Here is a 21,036-nt window from a genome sequence, read left to right as displayed (position 1 = left end):
TGGAAGAACATGGGTTTGTTTTAGCTCTGGGGGACATAGTGGGAGCTCAAGATAAGTCTCCACTCCACTTTCGACATGACACCGCGAATGATGTTTAAGGAAGGAGAATCTACCTACACTAGGTTAATTGGTGTTTAAAGCAACGCAACTTAAACTAACTCGAAATATTACGGTGACGATAAAAGTATTTTAAGTCAATTATTAACAAGGTTTTAAAAAACGTTGGAGACGCAAATAAAACGAGTAGAAATACCGTAACAATAATATTTTTGTTGCTTCGAAAGTCCTCTAATTACCGTGATTAAAAATTAACCAAAGGTTTAGTTATATTTCCTCTGCGGTGCTACTGCCACTGGTATAATGCTCCACTCTCTTGATCTTCTCTCTCCTTCTTCGCTACATCAACCTCCCGTTCATCACTCTCGCTCCAACCTTTTCTTCTCCTCTCACATCCGGATTTCCACACCATTTCTCACAGCTTCCACCACACTTAGACCTCCCTCTCCCTTGCATGGATTCCCAAAGAAAGAAGGTTCTGGTGCAGGTGCTGAACCTGGTCACGTCACCCAAGGACCGGAGCTCCGTCTCGCTGGTCTGCAAGGACTGGTACGACGTGGAGCGCCACTCTCGCCGCCACGTCTTCATTGGAAACTGCTACTCCGTGTCGCCGGAGATCGTGACCCTGCGGTTTCCCAACATCCGAAGCGTGACCCTGAAGGGGAGGCCGCGGTTCTCGGACTTCAATCTGGTGCCTCCGAATTGGGGCGGCGACGTTCGGCCGTGGCTGGAGGTGTTCGCTGCTGAATACCCGCAGCTCGAGGAGCTGAGGCTGAAGAGGATGACGGTGAGTGATGAGAGCCTTGAGTTCTTGGCTGCTTCTTTTGCTGGGTTCAAAGCTCTGTCGCTGCTCAGCTGTGACGGGTTCAGCACCGATGGCCTTGAAGCCATTGCCACTGACTGCAAGTAAGTGTCTTTTTCATTTTGATTTGGTTTTTAAGTGCTTTTTCGATTGGTTTGTGAGATCGCTTTCACTACTGCTTAGAAAGTCTTATACTAGGAGTACTTTTATTAGGAAGACAATGAAACCTTTATTAAAAATCAAAGTGCTTTCCGAAAAAGCACTCTTCGAACAATGACATGGTGGGTCTTTTTTCAGAAAGTGCGTTTATGATCTAGAACCCCCCAAGTTTTACGTGATAACATACTTAGAAACATTTTTCTAGAAGGAAGCAATCGAAACATGCCCGAGATCTAAGACTGGTAGTCCGATGACGTTCTATCTCCCCAAAATCTGCCTGTTTGATCTATATGCTTTACTGCTTATGCTGAACTTCACTTGTTGAGGAAAACACCTAAATCCCATCCTAATTTGGTTTTACAGGAATTTGACTGAGCTCGACATACAGGAAAACGACATCGATGATAAAAGTGGAGACTGGTTAAGCTGCTTCCCTGAAACCTTCACGTCAATGGAAATACTAAACTTTTCCTGCCTGAATTCCGATGTCGACTTCGATGCTCTTGAGAGTCTTGTAAGTAGGTGCAAATCACTGAAGGTGTTAAAGGTTAATAAAACTGTAACCTTGGACCAACTACGAAGTCTTCTCACCCATGCTCCTCAACTTCTGGAGCTAGGCACCGGCTCGTTCTGGCAAGAGCTCACACCCTCTCAGCATTCAGAACTCGAAAGAGTGTTTAGCAATTGCAAGAATTTATATGCAGTCTCTGGTTTATGGCAAGCAACAGCTCTTTATCTCCCGGTTCTGTATCCTGTCTGTACGAATCTTACTTTCCTGAATTTGAGCTATGCAGCAACTTTGCAAAGTTGGGACCTTGCTAAACTTGTTCCTTATTGTCCACATCTCCGGCGCCTTTGGGTAAATGCCCCATTTCTTTCTTTTTATATATAACAGTTCTTCATTTTGAGAAAGCTAATCTGATAAAGTTAGACGAGAAAAACAATAGCGGTTTTGAAATCGTTATTGGTTGATCACAACAATGACATAATAGTTTCTTCATTTTGAGAAAGTTAATCTATTGAGGTAATAGCATTTTGAAATCGCTGTTTGTTGATCACAACAATGACATGGTACATGTTGACTGTAGGTGCTAACTCTTAATATCAAATTTTTTCTGCAGGTGCTGGACACAGTGGAAGACCAAGGGTTGGAGGCTGTTGGATCAAACTGTCCTTTGCTTGAGGAACTCCGTGTTTTCCCTTCTTCTCCCGATGGAGATGATATTGTTGATGGGGTGACTGGATCTGGGTTTGTTGCTGTGTCCAATGGCTGTCCAAGACTCCGCTATGTCCTCTACTTTTGTTGGCAGATGACTAATGCCGCTGTAGCAACTGTTGCACAAAACTGCCCTGATATAACCCACTTCCGTCTCTGCATAATGACCCCAGCAAAACCAGATCACCTGACGGGTGAGCCTATGGATGAGGCTTTTGGTGCGGTGGTGAAGACTTGCACTAAACTCGAAAGGCTTTCCGTTTCAGGTTTACTGACTGACCTTACATTTGAATACATTGGGAAATATGCCAAGAATTTGGAATACCTTTCAGTAGCCTTCGCTGGAGACAGTGATCAGGGGATGCAGTACGTGATGAATGGTTGCCCCAAGCTCAAGAAACTTGAGATACGGGACTGCCCGTTTGGGGACGCAGCTTTGCTCTCAGGTTTAGAGAAATATGAATCTATGAGGTCACTTTGGATGTCAGCCTGCCTTGTGACAATGAATGCCTGTCGGTCATTGGCAAGTAAGGTGCCGAGGTTGAATGTTGAGGTGATGAAGGATGATGAAATTGGTGATGACAGTCAGGCTGATAAAGTCTATGTTTACCGTTCTATTGCCGGGCCAAGAAAGGATGCCCCGGCTTTTGTTCTCACCTTCTGAAGACTGAGCAGCTTTTGTGCTCACTCTTTGAACCTTACAAAATACATGGTACTCTCTCTCTCTCTCTCTCTCTCTCACACACACACACACACACACACAAACTCGTAAACAGCTTTTGAGTTGAAATTTGAATCGTTCTATGTACATAAATTTTGGTTTTTCTTTTCTTTTTAACATTTCAGCTGGTGCAACAGGGAATTTGTGATGTATGCAGTCATGGCTGAGACGTTTTTAGGTGAGGGATTGAAGTAGAATTTGAGGCACTGACCATTCACAAAGTTAAGCAAAGAAGGATTAAGCGAGATTGGCTCTTCAAGAATGGTCGCGTGTAGAATAAGTCATTGACAATAAGAAAGAAGTTTTGCTTTTGGGTTCAACTCGTTCGTCGAGGAATTACATGCAGAAGCAGTAGATTTTCCTTCATACTTGTATCGGAGTTAGGGATTAGCTAGTCTCACATCCTTCATACTTGTATCGGAGTTGTGGATTAGTTAGTCTCACTCACCACAATGTTTCGAAAAATAACATACGACATTCGTAATCCTTTGCTACTGGAATATGTGGGGATTGATTTCTCGTTCATAAGTCAATATGATTTTTAAGTATAATTATTTATAACCCTGAATACTAGTAACAATAATTCTTGAGAAAAAAAAGATCATGAAAACAAATAAATTGTAATTTTTCGAGAATGACTTACATAAGACGGCAACACCAAGATGACAGAACTTTGAAGTTCCTATATGTTTTAACAGTCCTTTGCTTGAGGAACTTCGTGTTTTCCCTTCTGATCCCGACGGTGATAATATTATCCGTCAGGCGACTGAATCTGGGTCTGTTGCCGTGCCTCATGGCTGCAGAAGACTCCGTTATATCCTCTACAGTTCTTGGAATTTGTTCATTTATTTATTTTTTTGATATACAAATTCGAGGAGAACGAAAAGGAAGCAAAGTTTTATGAAGCAGAGCTTATGCCGTCACGGCCTCCAACGGCAGGATGTTATTTGTCTCCACAGCGAGATTGGTTGTTCCCCTGAAAAGCAAGAATGCAAGGCTACCGACGAAGAAATAGATGAAGCAGCCTTGGCTGTGCGTCACAAACGAACCAAAATCTGTTCCTACGATGCACTGCCACCCCACCCCGTACGTGTCATCAAATTCCTGCATGGAAACAAGCAAAGAAGGCAAAAATAAACACGTGAATTTCAAATGATTTGTTGAGGATTCAATGCTCAGGATAATCCAGGAAAGAGAGGTGACCTTCTTTATGAATTGGGCAATCTCAGTGGGTTCAGTGACATCGAAGTTATCGAGAGCCCTTGCAGCTAACTGGAGAGCGTCTTGCTGCATTGTTTGAAGCATATCAGTCTCATTGACGACGGCTTTGCCTTCCAACATGGCTCCAGAAAACCTGCCTGGAACTGCCGTTGCAGTTGGGAAATCGCGAAAGAGCTGCAGGTATATAAGGCAGTTTAGAATGAAGGCAAAGGCTGCAGTGAAGCGAATTATATCGAAACGGGAACTTCACATTTCTATGTGGTACTCTCCATGCCGCGTGTGGTCATCAAAGAATAATGCAAAGGAATAAAGCCAGGTGGTCAGGAAACAGACAAGCTGATTGTGTCATGGATGATGGGGCATGGAAGAAGATGCATTTCTTGTGTACAGGATCTCGCATCTTGTTCGATCAATTGCTCAAGTCTGCCGTAGCGAGGGGCAGTTTTCGATTCGGGGTCCACATTATCTCGGAGATGCAGGACGTTTATGGTTGTACAAATAAGATACTTCTGTGAAATTCAAGGATGGTGTTCTGAGGTTGATGGTCAGTTGTCTATTTGCCTACACTCTTGTTTTCTTTTCTTTTTTTTTCCTTTTTTGTTGATCCAAGAACCTATAGCTTGTCATTGGTTCGGGTTGATGATAAAAATACAGCAATTATCCACTTGTGTTGTTCTGGATCAAAGGCCTCTATATGCACTTTATTGAAAAAACAAGTGGCCCTTTTACTAGAGAAGTGTCAGCCTAAAAAATCATCACTAAATTTAGCGGAAATGAGTTGGGTTTAGGATAGGTTCTAGATTTGGTTTCAGGATTACGATAGGTCCTGGATTCCGTTCCTCCAAACATCAATAGCAAGTCTTCAGCCTCTAATTATCAATTAAGGTATATATGATGTAACTGGGCTTTTAGATGTGCAGCCACTTCATGCAGATTTGTTGTTAGTTTCAAAACTCGAACTCTAAATATATATATATATTTCCCAGAAGGTGATTTCACGTGAAGAGAGTGATGGAAATGTACAAAGACATAAATTACGAATGGCTAAGAATATGTCGTCCTAACGATCAATCGTCCCTTAGGTCATCTCCAACCGAGGGCCAAAGGGTCAAATATAATTTGTTATTTAAAAACTACAACTTAAATTCAAATTCAACGGCTAAGTGACGTCAGCTAGCCGTTAGTAGCTGACATCATGCTGACGTCAGCTAGCCGTTGACTGCATGCAGCCCCGAGCTGGCTGCATGCAGCCAGCCCTCTAGCCTTCTCCGATTCCGTGGGGCCCTCTTAAATTCCACAGCCCTCTAGCCTATCTCTCGATTGGAGACGGTTTTCAGGCTATTTTCGACCTTCTGGCCTTCTGGACCCTTTGGTTGGAAATGACCTTATGAGTTCCGGCCCAAGTGTCGATTCCGATCTTTCTCCTTCTAGGGGTGTTTAGCAAATTAGCAAACTCAAATCCAGGATGGGCATGACGAAACAAATTAAGGGAATTATAGTTTTCATCAAATGCTAATTCACTCGGTGTTTTTTTGGGAAGTTTGGAAGGAAATCAGATTCTTTAATAATTAACAGTGCCATACTTAGATTTTGTGGGGCAGCTCATGACTAAGAATTCATCACAAGAGTCTAATTATAATAACTTAGAGGTGGTAAATATGGTTTGGTAAGAGGTCTATTGTTGTGATGTATCATGTCTTGAAAATTATAATTGCCACAAAGATTTGATTAGATGCATAAAAAATACACACAAATGAAGTTCATGGATAATAATGTTTGCTTCTGTAAAAAATAATTTGAAACGTCTGTTAAAGTTCAAACTTTTGTATTCTATTAGAGGTTTTAGTCCTTTCTAATCGCTCTAAGCAAGAATAAAGTAGCATACTTTGTAGTTGATGGTTCATTCCGAGGTCTTGGTTCTTTCTAACCACCTTGTGCAGGTTTAGAGAGTAAGGTTACTATTATAGTTAGCGATTAAACCTTATGTATAGTTCGATTCACCTAATCTAGTATCACCCTTTCATTATATAATAAAAGTAAATTCTGGTCTGCAGTCCCATTCAAATTTTGAGCAAATAATTATAACCATAAATACATATATACACACACAAACACATATATGAATCTTTTAGGCAATGCTGCATGGTCCCATGCATGATCACTAAGTCGCACATCATTTTCTTGGAACGTAAGATGTAGAACGTCCGAGTCTACAAAAGCATAGGGCTACTTTCAAGAAAACGAAAGAGGTGATTAACACCTAACACCAACATGTTTAAACACTTGAGTACAGTACCACGTAAACATTTTCGAATCGGTGCTCGATTGGATCGCGGTTCCATGCATTGTGTATCCTAATTAGGGTTAAATTCGGAGTGCTTTTGGATGCAAGAAGATAATGGCTAGAGACTTAGGGTTTCGTGGAACACATTTCTTTCCTATGGGAATTACGGTTTGTTGTTTCCTACGTGGGAATTAGGGTTTACAATCACCAAATCGGTTTAACTTTATCAAAGCAATGTGTTTTATCTTATGGACAGAAATTTACTTTGGATCTCACTATGTGGAGCCTAAAGATTATGCATATTTAAACCAGTCAAACTGAATACGACAATCCCCATTAACTTATTCCGTAAATTCACTTCACACAAACCAGGAACTCCGATTACTCTTTTACACAAACCAAGAGTTCGAATTTTTTGGTCCTTAGGCCCTAGACACTAAAGTATGGAGAGGATCCAAATTCTTGTCTTATGAGTCACCTAAGCTAGCTAGCTAGTTGATCATCACCAGCATTGCAATGGAGTAGATGGATGAGATCTGATGATACTGCCATATTGTTTTTATGTACTTTTCTCTTCAAAGCTAAGGTATATATTTCGACTGTGCTTCTAGCCTACTAGCTAGTCGTATTGGATTTCACTTGTTCCATACTCAAAGGTGTCCCAACAATGCAAAGCAATCACTTTCGAGCTTATGCAATCCACATGGCATTTCTACCTAACACTTTATCACCATTAAACAACCAACGTATTAGCATACCCTCTATCTAGAATCTTATGCCACCGACCTGGCTGGCTACATAACACAACCCACATACGTACTAGGGTTATGCATGCTTAAGATACCAACTAAACTGATGTTGAAACTCCTTTTGAAAGAGCTAAAAGTATTTTTTGATAACTAGAAACGTAGTTGCAGGTCGGCCATGAAGCGGTTGCGAGGTGCTTATTTCAATGCGTTTCTAATAAAAACATTATATATATATATATATATAAAATAAAATTAAAAAAAAAAAAAAAAAGATGTTTATGAGTAGAAGTCTTTTTTTATATAAATAAACAAAAATGAGCCATAACTTCTTTAGAGTTATTTCTTTCCTAATGTCAAAAGAGTCTCAAGTTTGAATCCCTCCACCTTTACTGATATAGAAATTTTCTCGACAGTAGATAAATAACGATTAAAATTAAGAAAGTAGCATACTTGGTAGAGATGAATGGGTCAATTGTAATGTGCCATGTAACATTGTAACATATGGGGTCCTAGCAGTGTGGCTTAAGTTGTGATGACCATGTGCAGATTCAATTATGCTGAAGGGCCAAAATCTGCAGCTGATTATTGCTCCTTTTTCGATAGATTCAATGTGGAAGCATGGTGGCCTAAGAAGAATAGAAAGTTCAAAAGATTGGAGACCCAAAAAGGGGTTTATGCCTATATCATTACCCCACATAAAACAACTTGATCAAAGAAAGAACCATGATTAATTAAAACCAAATCATATTCTTAAACTTTTGTTGCAAATAATCATAGTGACTATCATGGAATAGAATCCTCTCTGGATCCTTTTCATCGGAATCCTCCAATTCTGTTTATTCAACAAAAAATCGAACGACCAAGAATTAATTGTCTGTTCACTTTCACCTTCCTCTTCTCGTGTTCATCTTCTTCTATCTTCTTCCTTGTTCATCTTCTTCCCTCTGTTTCATCTCTCTCTCCAGCTTCAGAATTAAGAGATCCGAACGATCCGGATGAAAGGAATCCGGAATGAATCCCAATCTTAGTATCATCACAAAATAAGATAAAAATAATCCGTAACTTGTCGAATATAATAACAAGTTTTTTGTCATGTACTTAGACGCCTAATCACATCATGGGTCATTGATTTTTGTTTTCCTCTCACTTGTCATCTTCTAGCTAGGGTTTTATCTGTGCAAGTGCAACACAGGTCTCCCATTTTTCCCTTTCCATGAACAACCATGATAAATGCTTCCAAAAATCTTATCCCATAATTTATTATGTAAGCATGCTCAATACCTTTCACGCTTTGCTTTTCGCATTTTCTTGAAAAAAGCAGCTTTTGGCTTTTTTTGTAAGCTCCTCTCATTATTTTTCAGTGCAAAAGGGTTATAGAATAGAACAGAAGCATCTTTCTTTTCAAAAATTTGTAAAGAAATTAAGAAGCCCCTTCCTCGAGGCTTCCAACAAAGGTCTTCACATGGTGGGGTGGGGTGCGGTGGGAGGGCATTGTCATCTATCCCCATGCTATGAGTTTTCAAACCTAACCTACTTTTTTCCTTTTCACCTTTTCACCTAATCAAATAGTGCTCCGAAGATTTTTAGTGCATACTGCTACGTGATATTACAATACGTGAATATATTTACCGATAATATATCATAAGATTATGAAATATAGCAACAAATTGGTTAATTTTGTCGTCCACTTGTACTATGATAATTGGACTAAGAACATATTATGACGATAAGATCGTTACCCCACAAGATTCTCGTTATTTTAAGGGTGGTCCATAAGAATTCCAGTTAAGTTTCTTACAAAGTATTTATATACGTACAGCTTAGTCTGTCTCTTGTTTTGCTCATGCTTGCCCTACTCTGCCACAAAATAAATATAGTTGTCCTAATCAATAAATTTTTAGTAGGTGATCAGAATTAATTTCTCCATTACTACTTAAAAAAGTGTATAAAGTTAAAAGTTGATAAAGGTCCAACCACGGAAATTTCTTACCATAATACTTCTCCTACTCGTGGGATCCATCACATTTCAAGGACAACTGATCCAACAATTAGGACTATTTAATTTAAATTTTACAGTTCTTATTAGCTTATCTCATTAATTTACCTCTAAATTACTCGGTTTGCAAATTCTGTAGTATGAGATTTAGAGAAGATCTCAATCCCTACTCGTGAACTCAACCCAAACATTCTTCTTTTTTTTTCTTTTTTCTTTCCATAAAAAAAAGTAAAAAATAAAAAATAAAAGATGAAATTTTTGTTAAAAGCATTGATTCCATATTATCTCAAAGTTTGAACTGTCACATCTTGTAGTCATTTTACAAGGTGATCATTTTATATATTTTTCTTTGTCTATGGTATGCTTATGCTCTTTTGACAAAAAATACATCTTTAGAATATTACCCAAAAAAGAAATAAAACAAAGAATATTCCTTTTTGCTATAGCTGCCAAGTGAAAGTATAAACCAGTTATACTAAAAGATTCGGAGTAATATTACAAGTTAGAAGAAAGGTAATAAAAAGATAAAATCTAGCGGGCTTTTCTCTTTTTTATTTTTCAAAAATGTAAGTTGCGAACGCTCTAAACAACTTAGTGTTTGTTTAGAATTTTTTTGGACACTCAAGGAAAAACGCTTATTCCAGCACTTTAGTACTTTACAATTAAACTTGACGAAGAACATGCGAGGTGTTTGCTTCTAAAATTTCAACAGGTATTCAAACGTGTTTGCTTCTAATACCCAGTCACAAAATATTCAAAGGTTGCTCCAATAATTAGATGATAAAAGCGAAAATTTGACAATTGAGTGTTGTGAATTATGATGGTTAAATGGTTGCACCTTAGTATATTTAAAAGAAAAACTAATGAAAATGACTTGAAAATTTTAAGTTTTAACGATAATGACAAAATGAAGGGTAAAGTGAATAATACCATCATTGACTTTTTAGTATAAAAATATGATTTTTCGTTAAAGTAAACAGTACCGGGAGCTTTTCATTAAAGTTCCCATATTTAAATGCTTTTACTATGAAGACTTATTTTTCACTACTCTTCTAAAACTCGATTTTGATCTTACTTTCTCTTATGAAACTTAAAGTCGTTACTTTGCTCTATGGTTCGATTTCAGTTCCACTTTTCCCTTTGAAACTCAAAAGCTGCTCTTTGCTCCCTGGAACTCGATGATGATCCCACTTATTCTAAAAAAACAGATATAAGGCAATATAGAGCAACTTTTGAATTTTAAGGAGTAAAATTGCGAGTTTTGAGTTTTAGAGAGTAAAATGAGATAAAAATCGAGTTTCAGAGAGTAAAGTGACGTCTTTTGAGCTTCATGAGACAAAGTGATATTGAAATCGAGTTTCAGAGAGTAAAATGACGATTTTTGAGTTTTAAGAAGTAAAATGAGATTGGAATGAAGTTTCAGAAAACATAGCTAAAATAAGCCAAAACTCTTCTAGAATAAATAATTAAACAAATCCATACATATGCATAATGTAAGCATTGCTTAAAAGTTTTAACCACCAATAGTGGCTGAATAGCCCCTAAAAACATATTTAAATTGTGTTAGATAAAATACAATGATTTACTACCACCTCCTTTGAATAAGCGCCAACTTCCAACAGATTTCTTATCCCCAGTGTACTTACAAAATTGCCCCTCTTAAATCCCCCACTCGTATTCCACTTACACACCCGCCCGTAAGGTCAATCATGTAATTTCGCACTAAAGTCCAATTCAATGGATCAGCTGCCAAACCGGGGATAAGTACAGAACCAGGAGAAAGATGGGAGAAGTCAGAGCCTCTCTGTCTGTTCACGGTAAGATCGTCAACTAGATTCCATTCCGTTTCCAATTCCGATCAAATTTGCCGGAATATTCGTACCCATCTCGCCGGGATCCGGTCACTTCGCTATTTCCAGATGGGTTGATTTCAAAACCAGTGAGAGCAACAATGGGGGAAGAAGAGAAGCAGGGAGCCAAAGAAACAGAGCAGAGCCAAAACTCGTCGGAATCTTCCTCCGGTGAATCAAGTCTCCGGCGAATTATCGAGTCCATTACATCTCTGATTTCGCTTTCTTATTCCATAAAAATCTTTGCAGCGAAATGGAAAACGATAAGGACCAAGCTCGAAGATTTGAACTCCGGCCTAGTGGCCGTACAAAACTGCGAGGCCAGCGAAAACCCTGCTGTCTCAGGCATTGTGTCGAATACATGGAAGACGGTCAACGAGTGTCACGACCTCGCTCGTCGCTGCGTCGATCTTTCGTACAGCGGGAAGCTCCTGATGCAGAGCGACTTGGACATGCTTTCCGCAAGACTCGATCTTCACGCAAGAAACCTATCGGAGGTTTACAACGCTGGCGTTTTGACACGGCGGTTCGCGATCGTCGTTTCGAGGCCCGGCAACGGAGCTTGCAGAGACGACATGAGGTTCTACGTCAGAGACTTGATGACGAGGATGAAGATTGGCGACGCGGAGATGAAACGACTGGCGTTGCTTAATCTGCACGAGGCTGTCGTGGAAGACGACAAGTATGTTAAAGTCGTCGTTGAACATAGCGTGATTGTGCATTTACTGATTAGTTTTCTTGATTTTTCGCATGAGGTTGAAATCCAAGAGTTGGCTGCAAAGATTGTTTCTGTTATTTCTGGGTTTCGTTCGTACAAGGTTGTTCTGATCGAAGCCGGGATTATCGCGCCGTTGATTCGGGTTTTGGAGTGTGGGAGTGAGGTTGGGAAAGAAGAAGCTGCAAAGAGCTTACAGAGATTAACTGAAAATTCGGATAATGGGTGGTCTATTTCAGCTCACGGCGGAGTCACGGCTCTGCTTAAGTTATGTTCCGGCGGCGATGGCGGCGAAATCAGATCAGAATTGGTTGGTCCTGCTTGCGGGGCACTCAAAAATCTTGTTGGCGTTGAAGAAATCAAGAGATTCATGGTTGAAGGAGGTGTAATTTCGACGTTTATCAGGCTCACAAGGTCAAAAGACGAAGTCTTGCAGATCAATTCGATTGAGTTTCTGCAAAACATTGCTTCTGGGGACGAGGCAATTCGGATTATGGTGGCGAAAGAGGGCGGAATTCGAGCGTTGGTTCGCGTTTTGGAGCCTCGATCGGTGGCTTGTTCTTGTAAAGTGAGGGAGACGGCATTGAGGGCAATAGAGAATTTGTCTTTTTGGAATGCGAGTTCGATTAGTGTTCTGATCAAGTACGGTTTTGTTGATCAGCTCATGTTCTTCCTACGAAATGGGGAGGTTTCGATTCAAGAACTAGCGCTAAAAGTGGCGATCAGGATGTGTGGGAAATCAGAGGAGGCCAATAAGGCAATGGGGGATGCAAATTTCATGACGGAGCTGGTCAATTTCCTCGATTCAAAGTCGTTTGAGGTTCGAGAAATGGCGGCTGAGGCGCTGTCGAACATGGTCTCAGTCCCGAAAAATAGAAAACGATTCGTGCAGGATGATCGCAACATGCGCCTCCTTTTGCAGCGGTTCGATCCGGAGCAAGTAAATTCGGGCAACACGAAGCCCTTGTTCTCCATTTTGATGTCGCTGACGAGCTGCAACGGTGGGAGGAGGAAGATTGCGCATTCGGGTTACTTGAAAAACATCGAAAAACTTGCAGAAGATCAAGTTTCGGATGCCAAGAAGCTTGTCAAGAAGTTATCCACAAACAGATTTCGTAGCATGTTGAGTGGAATCTGGCGTTGATTCTTGAATCAAATGTAGGGTTTTTGTCTTTATATAATTTTCATTTAATTTTTGTTTGCAATTTTTGTTCATAACTTGTATATCTGCATAAAAGGGTTTTTCCAAGTATTTACTTGTTTGTCAAGCCCAAGTTGGAACTCCAAATTTCATCTTTATTATCCTCTTTCACATCATCTTCTTGTCAATATTGTATACATAAGATTGTCCAAATTTCATCTTGATTCGGAACAGTTCATAAGATTGACATAACTCTTTATTTTGGTTTCTGAGATTTAAAATCGATAGAAGCCGTCACTGTGATTGTTCACCCTCAATCATTTGGTCCTTCACGGTATTTTTGTCAAATCAACCCATCTCCTTAATTTGGTGGTTTCTTCAATTTAACGAAGATTTTTCAAAGAATGACAAAAAAGATTGACGATGGACAATCTCATCGACCAGTTCTATTGATTTTAATTCTCAGGGACCAAAAGTGTAGAGTTATGACAATCTCATGACCATTTTTATTAAAAAGCCTTCTTTTATTTGAGCGATAATTCTAATTTAATATAAATTATAAGGAGGGCGATTCGACTCTGCCCTAACCAACTTGACTACGTCCAACTTGCTACTACAATATATTTGTTTAAGATATTGTTGATGCATGTAGTGGCAGCAATGTGCCAAAGAATGAATGAATGACGAGAATGCAATTGCAATTGCATTTAGTTTAAGTGAGATGGGGATGGGTTATATAATATTTAGGTTGTGTATTATTAGGAAGGAGCACATGGGAAAGCCATGAACTCCCAAAGGGGCATGTGAAGAGTAGAGGCAAGGCTGCCATGGTCTACTTCATTTACCCTCTGTGGACACAAAAGATAGTGATAGATCAAGTTTCCTGCTGGATTTGCTTGTCCTATGTATGCCATTGTCTCTTCTGTCAATTTCTTGTTAAAGACATTCATTCTGTTAAACTATGATTTTGCTTGGTTTTGATCTCATTCTTTGACGTAGTTGATTGCTTTAGGCTGTAGAATCACAAATCAAATTTTTAACTTTAGAATTCTAGCTTAGAACTAGCTACTTGTTTCAATTTTAGGCTTTAAGCCTCTGATTTTAAGAGCTCAAAGCTTTAATTAGAGGGTGACGCTATATCTAGAATAATCAATCAGTCGATAAATAGAATCAAATGGGAGTCGAGTTAATTACAAATTAGATTTTCTCAAAACGTCTGTCCTTTTAAGTGTTTTATCAAGTCTTGGTGGAAGGAAAAAAATTGCTAATTATTTGTTACAGAAGGGGGATTGTGTATTAGGAAATATTTTGGTAGGGTACATGGACTTGGACAACTAGTAGTCCAACTTAATGAAGAGGACTTGTAAGTTTCATCTTATTCGTTTAGTCATGCAAAGCGTTTTATAGTTCAATTGGTTAAGAACATTTATCTATGAAATTAAAATTTTATGTCGGAGTTTCTCCTTCACCAATATCACTCGCGTTAAAATACATTATATCAAATGCATGCGAAGTTCACCAGGGTAATGTGTTTTCCTGTCTCAGAAGAAAATAATACAAGCAAACAAAGATTGGTGTGGAGGAAACTAGAGCGAGATGTAAGTTAGTTAACAGCCTCCAAGGGCCCAGGTTTGGGCTGTTTGAGCTTTGACAGAGACTAGAGAAGCCCAAAGGAAACACACAAGTCGGAAGCCCAATGGCCAAGTTGAAAATGGATAATTGAATCTAGAGAACTTAAAAAAAAAAAAAAAAATCACATTTTTACACTAAAAAGTCAATTATGGTACTATTCATTATCCTTTATTTTGTCATTTTCGTTAAAACTCAAAATTTTCAAGCCATTTTTATTAGTTTTCTTTTGAATCTATAGGCCTTTTTCCAAAGAAGAATATATGGGGCATAAAATAATATTTTGCCTTTGGAGAAGACGATTTGAATTGTTTTATGAAATAAATGTGGAAACGTAAGATGGTATGGTAATCATGTTTTAGAACTCGTTTGAAATTGTTTCGATAATGATTAAAAATGTTTTTTTTACTACGTTCAGGGAAAAAAACTTGAAAGTACAAGCTTTTGTAGAAGGGAATTATTATTAACACTCCAAAAATCTCATTTTTTTATTCTAAATCTTCTATAATAGTAAAGAAAAATACACTAGTGATGAGTGTAGAGAGAGATTTTGTGCCAATAACACTTCCCTTGCAAAAATTACTTTTTAATCAACAATTTTACAATCTATAATGACACATAAATTCCACGAAAGAATTAGTGCACATACAATAACTTTTACATTATAAATTCATCGGAAACCGTTACATAAAAAATATTTTTCAAGTATTATATATCTATATATATATATATATATATATATATATATATATTGTATTTACAGTCCTCTGGATTTGACATTGTCTTCATGCCTCTGTCTACGTCTCTCGTTCTCTGTACAGTATAAAAATTTGTTTAAAATATACAAGTCTTTATAATTCGCTTGAGTTAATTAATTCAAGGGGCTTTTGATCCTTGCAAAAAAATTATCTTATAACTGTTCTTGGAAAAGGGGAAGCAGTATTAATTAGATTATCAAGTTCTAATCACGTCATTAATTAAGCTCAACTTTTGGTCTTAATTATATGCTACCTTAGAGGATCTCCTTAAAATGACCACATCAGCAATAACCGTAATAAAAAGACAATACAAGTGTTTTCCAACCAATGTGTCAATTCCTATGTGGCATGACATGGAATGTCAACAAGAGAAGATGTTATCAAATTTGACAGCAGCTTAATTATTTAAATCAGGATTTGTTCCGCAGAACTCCAGCAGTCTTGACAATTTCTCCATCACCACTGCATATCAGCCAAAAAGAAAACTAATCTCAAAGTACTAAAAACCATCAAACTGAACATTGGATTACATCTTGCTGGAAGGAACTCCTAATCAAACAAGTTGAATCCCATATCGTTATCACTCTCTTCCTTGGGTTCTTCCTTCTTCTGTTATGCTGCAAGAGCAGCGGCAGCTGGGGCAGCCGCACCGACACTTGGAGCAGCAACGGCAACAGCAGCACTGCGGCTGCAAAACCTCAACACTTTATCATTTGTATTATGGGTGGTAGAGAGGTGAGGGAGACGAGATCTGAGAATGATGGGTGGTAGAGAGATGCACGGCTGCAAAACCTCAACACTATCGTCTAGGGTTTTAATCTAGTTCTAGTTATGAATAAATACTTTTCTCCATTATTAATTATTTTTTTGTTTTAAAAATAATTATAAAAAGTAAATAATAGTTTAAATTTGACATATCGGGTGGAGAATAAAATTTATAAAAAGATTAGAATGCCACATCAGCCTTCAAATTTAAATTTTTTGTTTAAAATTTGACATCTCCTTTAGAGATAATTTTACTTGCTATTTGAGGTTTTTTAAACAAAAGAGAACAAATTAAGTGGCTTTGGGTGCAACCAAATTTCAACTCTCGTGCTGGTTGTACTGATAGGTCCATCCTCTAGTCAAAAGGCATGGAGGAGAACCATAAATGTGCACGACTATCTTGTAACAACCTTGATATGTTCATTCATAAGGAGGAGATTTTAATATGACAGACCAGACAATTACGTAATATTACAATTAAATAGATGCACGATATAGTTGATATATCATGATTTTATGTTATATAATACGAATGAACTAGTAATATTATATGACAGTTTGACAATTACGCTAAAAAAAACTTCTCATGCATAGCACCATACGTTTAAAAGGAATCGATGAGACTAATGCATATCATCAACTAACAAATTGGTACATACAAATCTTCTCATGCATAACAGCGTACGTTTAAAGGAATCGACGAGACTAATGCGTATCATCAACTAACAAATTGGTACATACAAATCATATTGAGACTGTCTTGTCATATTCTCAACTTTTGTTCCGTTGGGTCCATGTTCTACGTCCTAGGATCAGCCATACTTACAGTTACAGCTACCAAGTTCAAACTACATAACTAAATAAATTAATGTGACGGTCTCAACATCTCATGCCATGTTGGTTGACTTTGAATATAATTTTTTTCAGAATTTATTCTTTTCTGGTATTTCTGGAAGCTGACTTCAAAGGAAAACACTCGACTGTCGACTCCATATTTATCTATCTTATCATGTTTAAATAAGATGGGGAAAATTGCATGCACGTTGAGCGAGAAAAGAAAAGAGATAAATGCATGGCCAATTGGACATGGAGAGTTTAGAAGATTAGGCTCTTCCATGTCCGTTGGTTGTGTGTGTGTGTCTATATATATAGCCTACAGTATAACTTATAATTTATAATTAAAAGATTAATATTTTTACATAAATAGCCAAATGCTTTTTATATTTAAATGTTGATATTCATGCTAAAATATTTGGTATAAAGAAAAGAAAAGAAAAGGGAAGAGAGAATGAAGATTAAAGAAAAGCTAAAACGGAAGAGATGCTTAGACAAAGTAACAATCTAGTGTGGCTCCTCATGCTGGGCGTTTACAGTTGCTACAACTATATATGAAATCTAATTAATTAACTAATTTTTAGGATTAATCTACTTATTTTGTGGAGGTGAGTCATAAGCTATTCCTTAATCTCATAGAAAAGTTTCGGATCCAGACTCTCTTCTTTCTCATTTTTCCTTCCCTCTAGCTTTAGTTTATTTGAACGCTTACGATTAAGTCACGATAATATCTTTTATTAGTTTTTTTGTAAAGAAAGAAAGACAAAGAAAAAAGTGAGAGAAGAAGAAAGGAGAGAGGATTTGAAGGATAGACAGTAAGTTGGAAATCCTAATTCTCTCAATGTTTGTTAAAACTTAAAAGTGATGACAATATAGAGCAATGTTTGGCTACTCAAAAATGAGTAGGAGCTCTTAATCAAAATTCTTTGTGCTTAATTCACAGAGTTTTGTGTTTATAATACAAATAATTTTATAAAGATCATCTCTGCAAAAAAAAAAATGAATTAAAACCAAGGTCACTAAGTCGATCAACTGTAGTAAATATATAGACGGATCATAATACTTTTACTATTTCCGTCTATTTGTTCTTAATAATTTGATGACTAAACAATCTTAATTTTAATTGAAATTTTGCATACATAATTTTTATAAAGTGATTTATAATGTGGACAACTTTGATCATAAACACAAATGTTTATGAATAAGAAACGAAGACTTTTAAGTATGAGCTCATATTCATCATTTGAGAAATCAAGTATTATTCTACTATATATTGAGACCAAGTAATAATCGTCAGCGGCTCTACTCGTATACGACAAACGATCACTGTGCAAGATTTCTTGCACATTTGAAGTCATGACCCTGGCACGTGTGAATCATCACAGCTTTTCAAAAGCTTTTGCATAATTTGGAGAGAGCGGAATGCAGTGGCGCTGATGATGAGAAGCTCACCATCAGATGACTGGACGGCCAAACTTGCAAGTTTTCAACTGCAGTGGGTTCCCACATCCGTCGCCTGACGTTGTTTTTGTACTGGTCAAAGTCAAGCCAACCTTGTTTGAAAAATGAAACCCTAGAAGGGTATTTTTGCTTCTTAATTTTCTTTTTTTTTTTTTTCGTTTCAGCTTGGAAACCCTACAACGGTACAAAAGCTAAGCACAAGTTGAACACTTGCAAGTTCACCTCTTGGTGTATACATACCTTATCTTGTGTTTGTGTTTATTGTACTCATTAGGTGCGTTGGAGATATAAATAGACATATTTCTGGTTATAAAACATATCTATTCATTACTTTCTTCTATACTATAAGTATGATGACGTATATGTAGCGGGGAAGATTTCAGATTGAAGGATGACTTGACGAACATTCATGTCTTTAAAACAAGTAGTGTATAAGCATAGACTATGAGCAAAATCTTGCTGTTTAAGCTTCTGCCACTGAATTTGTAGGATTTTCATGAAATAATTAACGTGGTGGTTTGGTTGATTCAAGTTTGGTTTTATAGGTGTGTCTACATATGATGTATTTGGATTTTGGACCCAACAAATCTTACAGAAAAGTGCATGAAACTGAAAGCAAACTTCCCCTAAATAAAAAGGTAAAAAGAGACCATACAAGAAATATAGAGAAGTTTCTCAGATAGAAGAGTAAGGGGCCAGGGAATAAGTAAAAGAGATTATTCAATTTTCTTTTCCTCTTTATATTTAGTCGCTTTTGCTTTATTTGAAGGAAGTTTTAACGAAAAGTCTGCATTACTATTTATTTTAACGAAAAATCACATTTTTAAACTAAAAAGTCAATCCTGGTACTATTCACTTTACCTTTTATTTTGTCATTATTATTAAAACTCAAAGTTTTCAAGCCATTTTCATTAGTTTTCCTTTATTTGAATTCATTACATTGTCTTTTATGAGGCAGCATAAGGACTTAAAATTTAACTTTACAAATTGCTGACTTAAATTGCAATTTAACTACCATACTTATATGTATTTATCACAATCATCATCTCAATAATCAGGTAGTGGTCATATTAAATACATATATTCACATTAATTATATTTAACCGTTAAATGGTAATTGTGTTAAACACATGTACGTATATATCGTAGCCAATCCCTTTAATTTGAGTGAGTTATATCAAATTGCATCTCGCTAAAATCTCTTGTTTTTACTATTTGAAGATAATACGATGTGATCTCATTAAGATGTCGTTTTCTATATTTAATCACTTGACTAACATAGCAAAGTTAGTCATACGTTCTTAACGTGGGATTAGTTTCCAAAATTGTTGGAAAACGCGTATCAAAAACACAATCAGTCCTTACTCCACGTGATAGTTAACTCTTGGTATATCTTAAAACTCTCACCTATCTCACTCCCTCATCGAGCATAATATAACACATAAGTTTCGAATGGTCGACCTTGCTAGTTCGCCTTAAAAGTAAATTGCATCTCGTTACTATAACAGTATTTCAAAGTATCAATTCATTGCCGATTCTAATAACGTAAGTTTATAACTAAGCATGACATTAAATTAATAGAAAAACTAATGAAAGAGAGTTTGAAAACTTTGAATTTTTAACGAAAATAACAAAATAAAGGATAAAGTGAATAGTACCAGAATTGATTTTTTAGTATAAAAATGTGGTTTTTCTTTAAAATGAACATTACCTGAAGTTTTTTTTTAAAGTTCCCCAAATTAATTGATTGGTGGTGAAACATAAATCCAAGTGAGGGCATTGGTGTTGAAATTTGTTCACCATCATACAGGACGGTGAATTCACCTTAAGTACACTCCAAATTACTCGGATTAGTAGGACAGCCGACTTAATTGAGAGTACGAATTGCATGAAAAAAGAAAGTGGGTCTACAGCAGCTTTAAGTGACCGATATATTTTCCGGGACTTGAGGAACGACAACCAATAACACACCCTTTGGTCTAATCCCAATTATAGCCCCAGTATTACTTGTTATTACAATACCGCAACCCCGGATTAGGAACTCGTATTATTCTCGTGTGTTTGTCCTTGGCATCGCACTCGACCGACGGGACTACTTTTTCTGGTTTTCTGTAATTGTAAAGGCCTTTTAAGTCACGTGCTCTCCAACTTTAATACAGTCCCGTGATTACTGAGTATAGTCGACCAAAAAAGATGCCACTAAAGCACTAATTAATCCAATCCTATCCAAAGTTTGAACCAAGTATCCAAACACTATCCGGAACAAGCCAACCACGCAAAGGTTGTAGTTGGGAAGAGAGAGAACAAGAATGATATTACAACTTTTGACTGCTCAACCAAAAAAAAAAAAAAATTAACATTCTAATCCGATACCTTTGGGGAATATTTTTGCTGAGTAATATCCGATGTGTAACATAGTGAAGAAATTTTTCAGTCTGTCGAGAACATTGTTCGGCATATTAAGTATGATAATACTGTTAAATTTTTTTCTTCAAGTTTACAATCAATTTTATTATTACGTATAGTATTTTGTATCATATTTCTGGCACATTGAAAAATCTCTCGTCACAGTATCACTGTAACCAACCCTTATCCTTATAAGTTACTATTTTATGGTCAAGTGAAGTTTGCTGTTAAAAAGGTAAGAAAACATTAAATGGTGAAGTCCCATATGGTTG

The 21,036-nt window shown here is 37.2% G+C and overlaps 3 protein-coding genes across 4 annotated transcripts; 2 read left to right on the top strand and 1 right to left on the bottom strand.

Annotated features, from left to right (window-relative positions):
- Positions 1-156: 156 nt before the first annotated feature.
- Positions 157-3,455, top strand: LOC137726135 (protein TRANSPORT INHIBITOR RESPONSE 1). 2 transcript variants are annotated; one of them, XM_068465013.2, is made up of 4 exons: positions 157-963; positions 1,382-1,877; positions 2,140-2,946; positions 3,093-3,455. In XM_068465013.2, the coding sequence occupies exons 1-3, from the start codon at positions 512-514 to the stop codon at positions 2,896-2,898; spliced, it is 1,707 nt and encodes a 568-aa protein (XP_068321114.2). In that variant the 5' UTR covers positions 157-511; the 3' UTR covers positions 2,899-2,946; positions 3,093-3,455. The 2 variants fall into 2 exon arrangements, with proteins under 2 accessions (XP_068321114.2, XP_088549830.1); XM_088693704.1 differs by having other exon boundaries at positions 370-963; positions 3,081-3,455.
- Positions 3,456-3,469: 14 nt separating this feature from the next.
- LOC137726136 (dynein light chain 1, cytoplasmic-like) lies at positions 3,470-4,388 on the bottom strand. Its single transcript, XM_068465014.2, has 2 exons — positions 4,159-4,388; positions 3,470-4,059 (listed from the first exon to the last, which is right to left on the bottom strand). The coding sequence occupies exons 1-2, from the start codon at positions 4,294-4,296 to the stop codon at positions 3,868-3,870; spliced, it is 330 nt and encodes a 109-aa protein (XP_068321115.2). The 5' UTR covers positions 4,297-4,388; the 3' UTR covers positions 3,470-3,867.
- Positions 4,389-10,919: 6,531 nt separating this feature from the next.
- LOC137726278 (uncharacterized) lies at positions 10,920-13,087 on the top strand. The gene has a single exon (XM_068465181.2). It carries the CDS (start codon positions 11,157-11,159, stop codon positions 12,912-12,914), a length of 1,758 nt encoding a protein of 585 aa, XP_068321282.2. The 5' UTR covers positions 10,920-11,156; the 3' UTR covers positions 12,915-13,087.
- Positions 13,088-21,036: the final 7,949 nt, after the last annotated feature.

Source organism: Pyrus communis, chromosome 5 (genome assembly GCF_041283825.1).
Source record: "Pyrus communis isolate YQ-2024b chromosome 5, ASM4128382v1, whole genome shotgun sequence".
NCBI classification, from domain to species: Eukaryota; Viridiplantae; Streptophyta; class Magnoliopsida; order Rosales; family Rosaceae; genus Pyrus; species Pyrus communis.
This window is presented reverse-complemented; position numbering and strand designations above follow the sequence as displayed.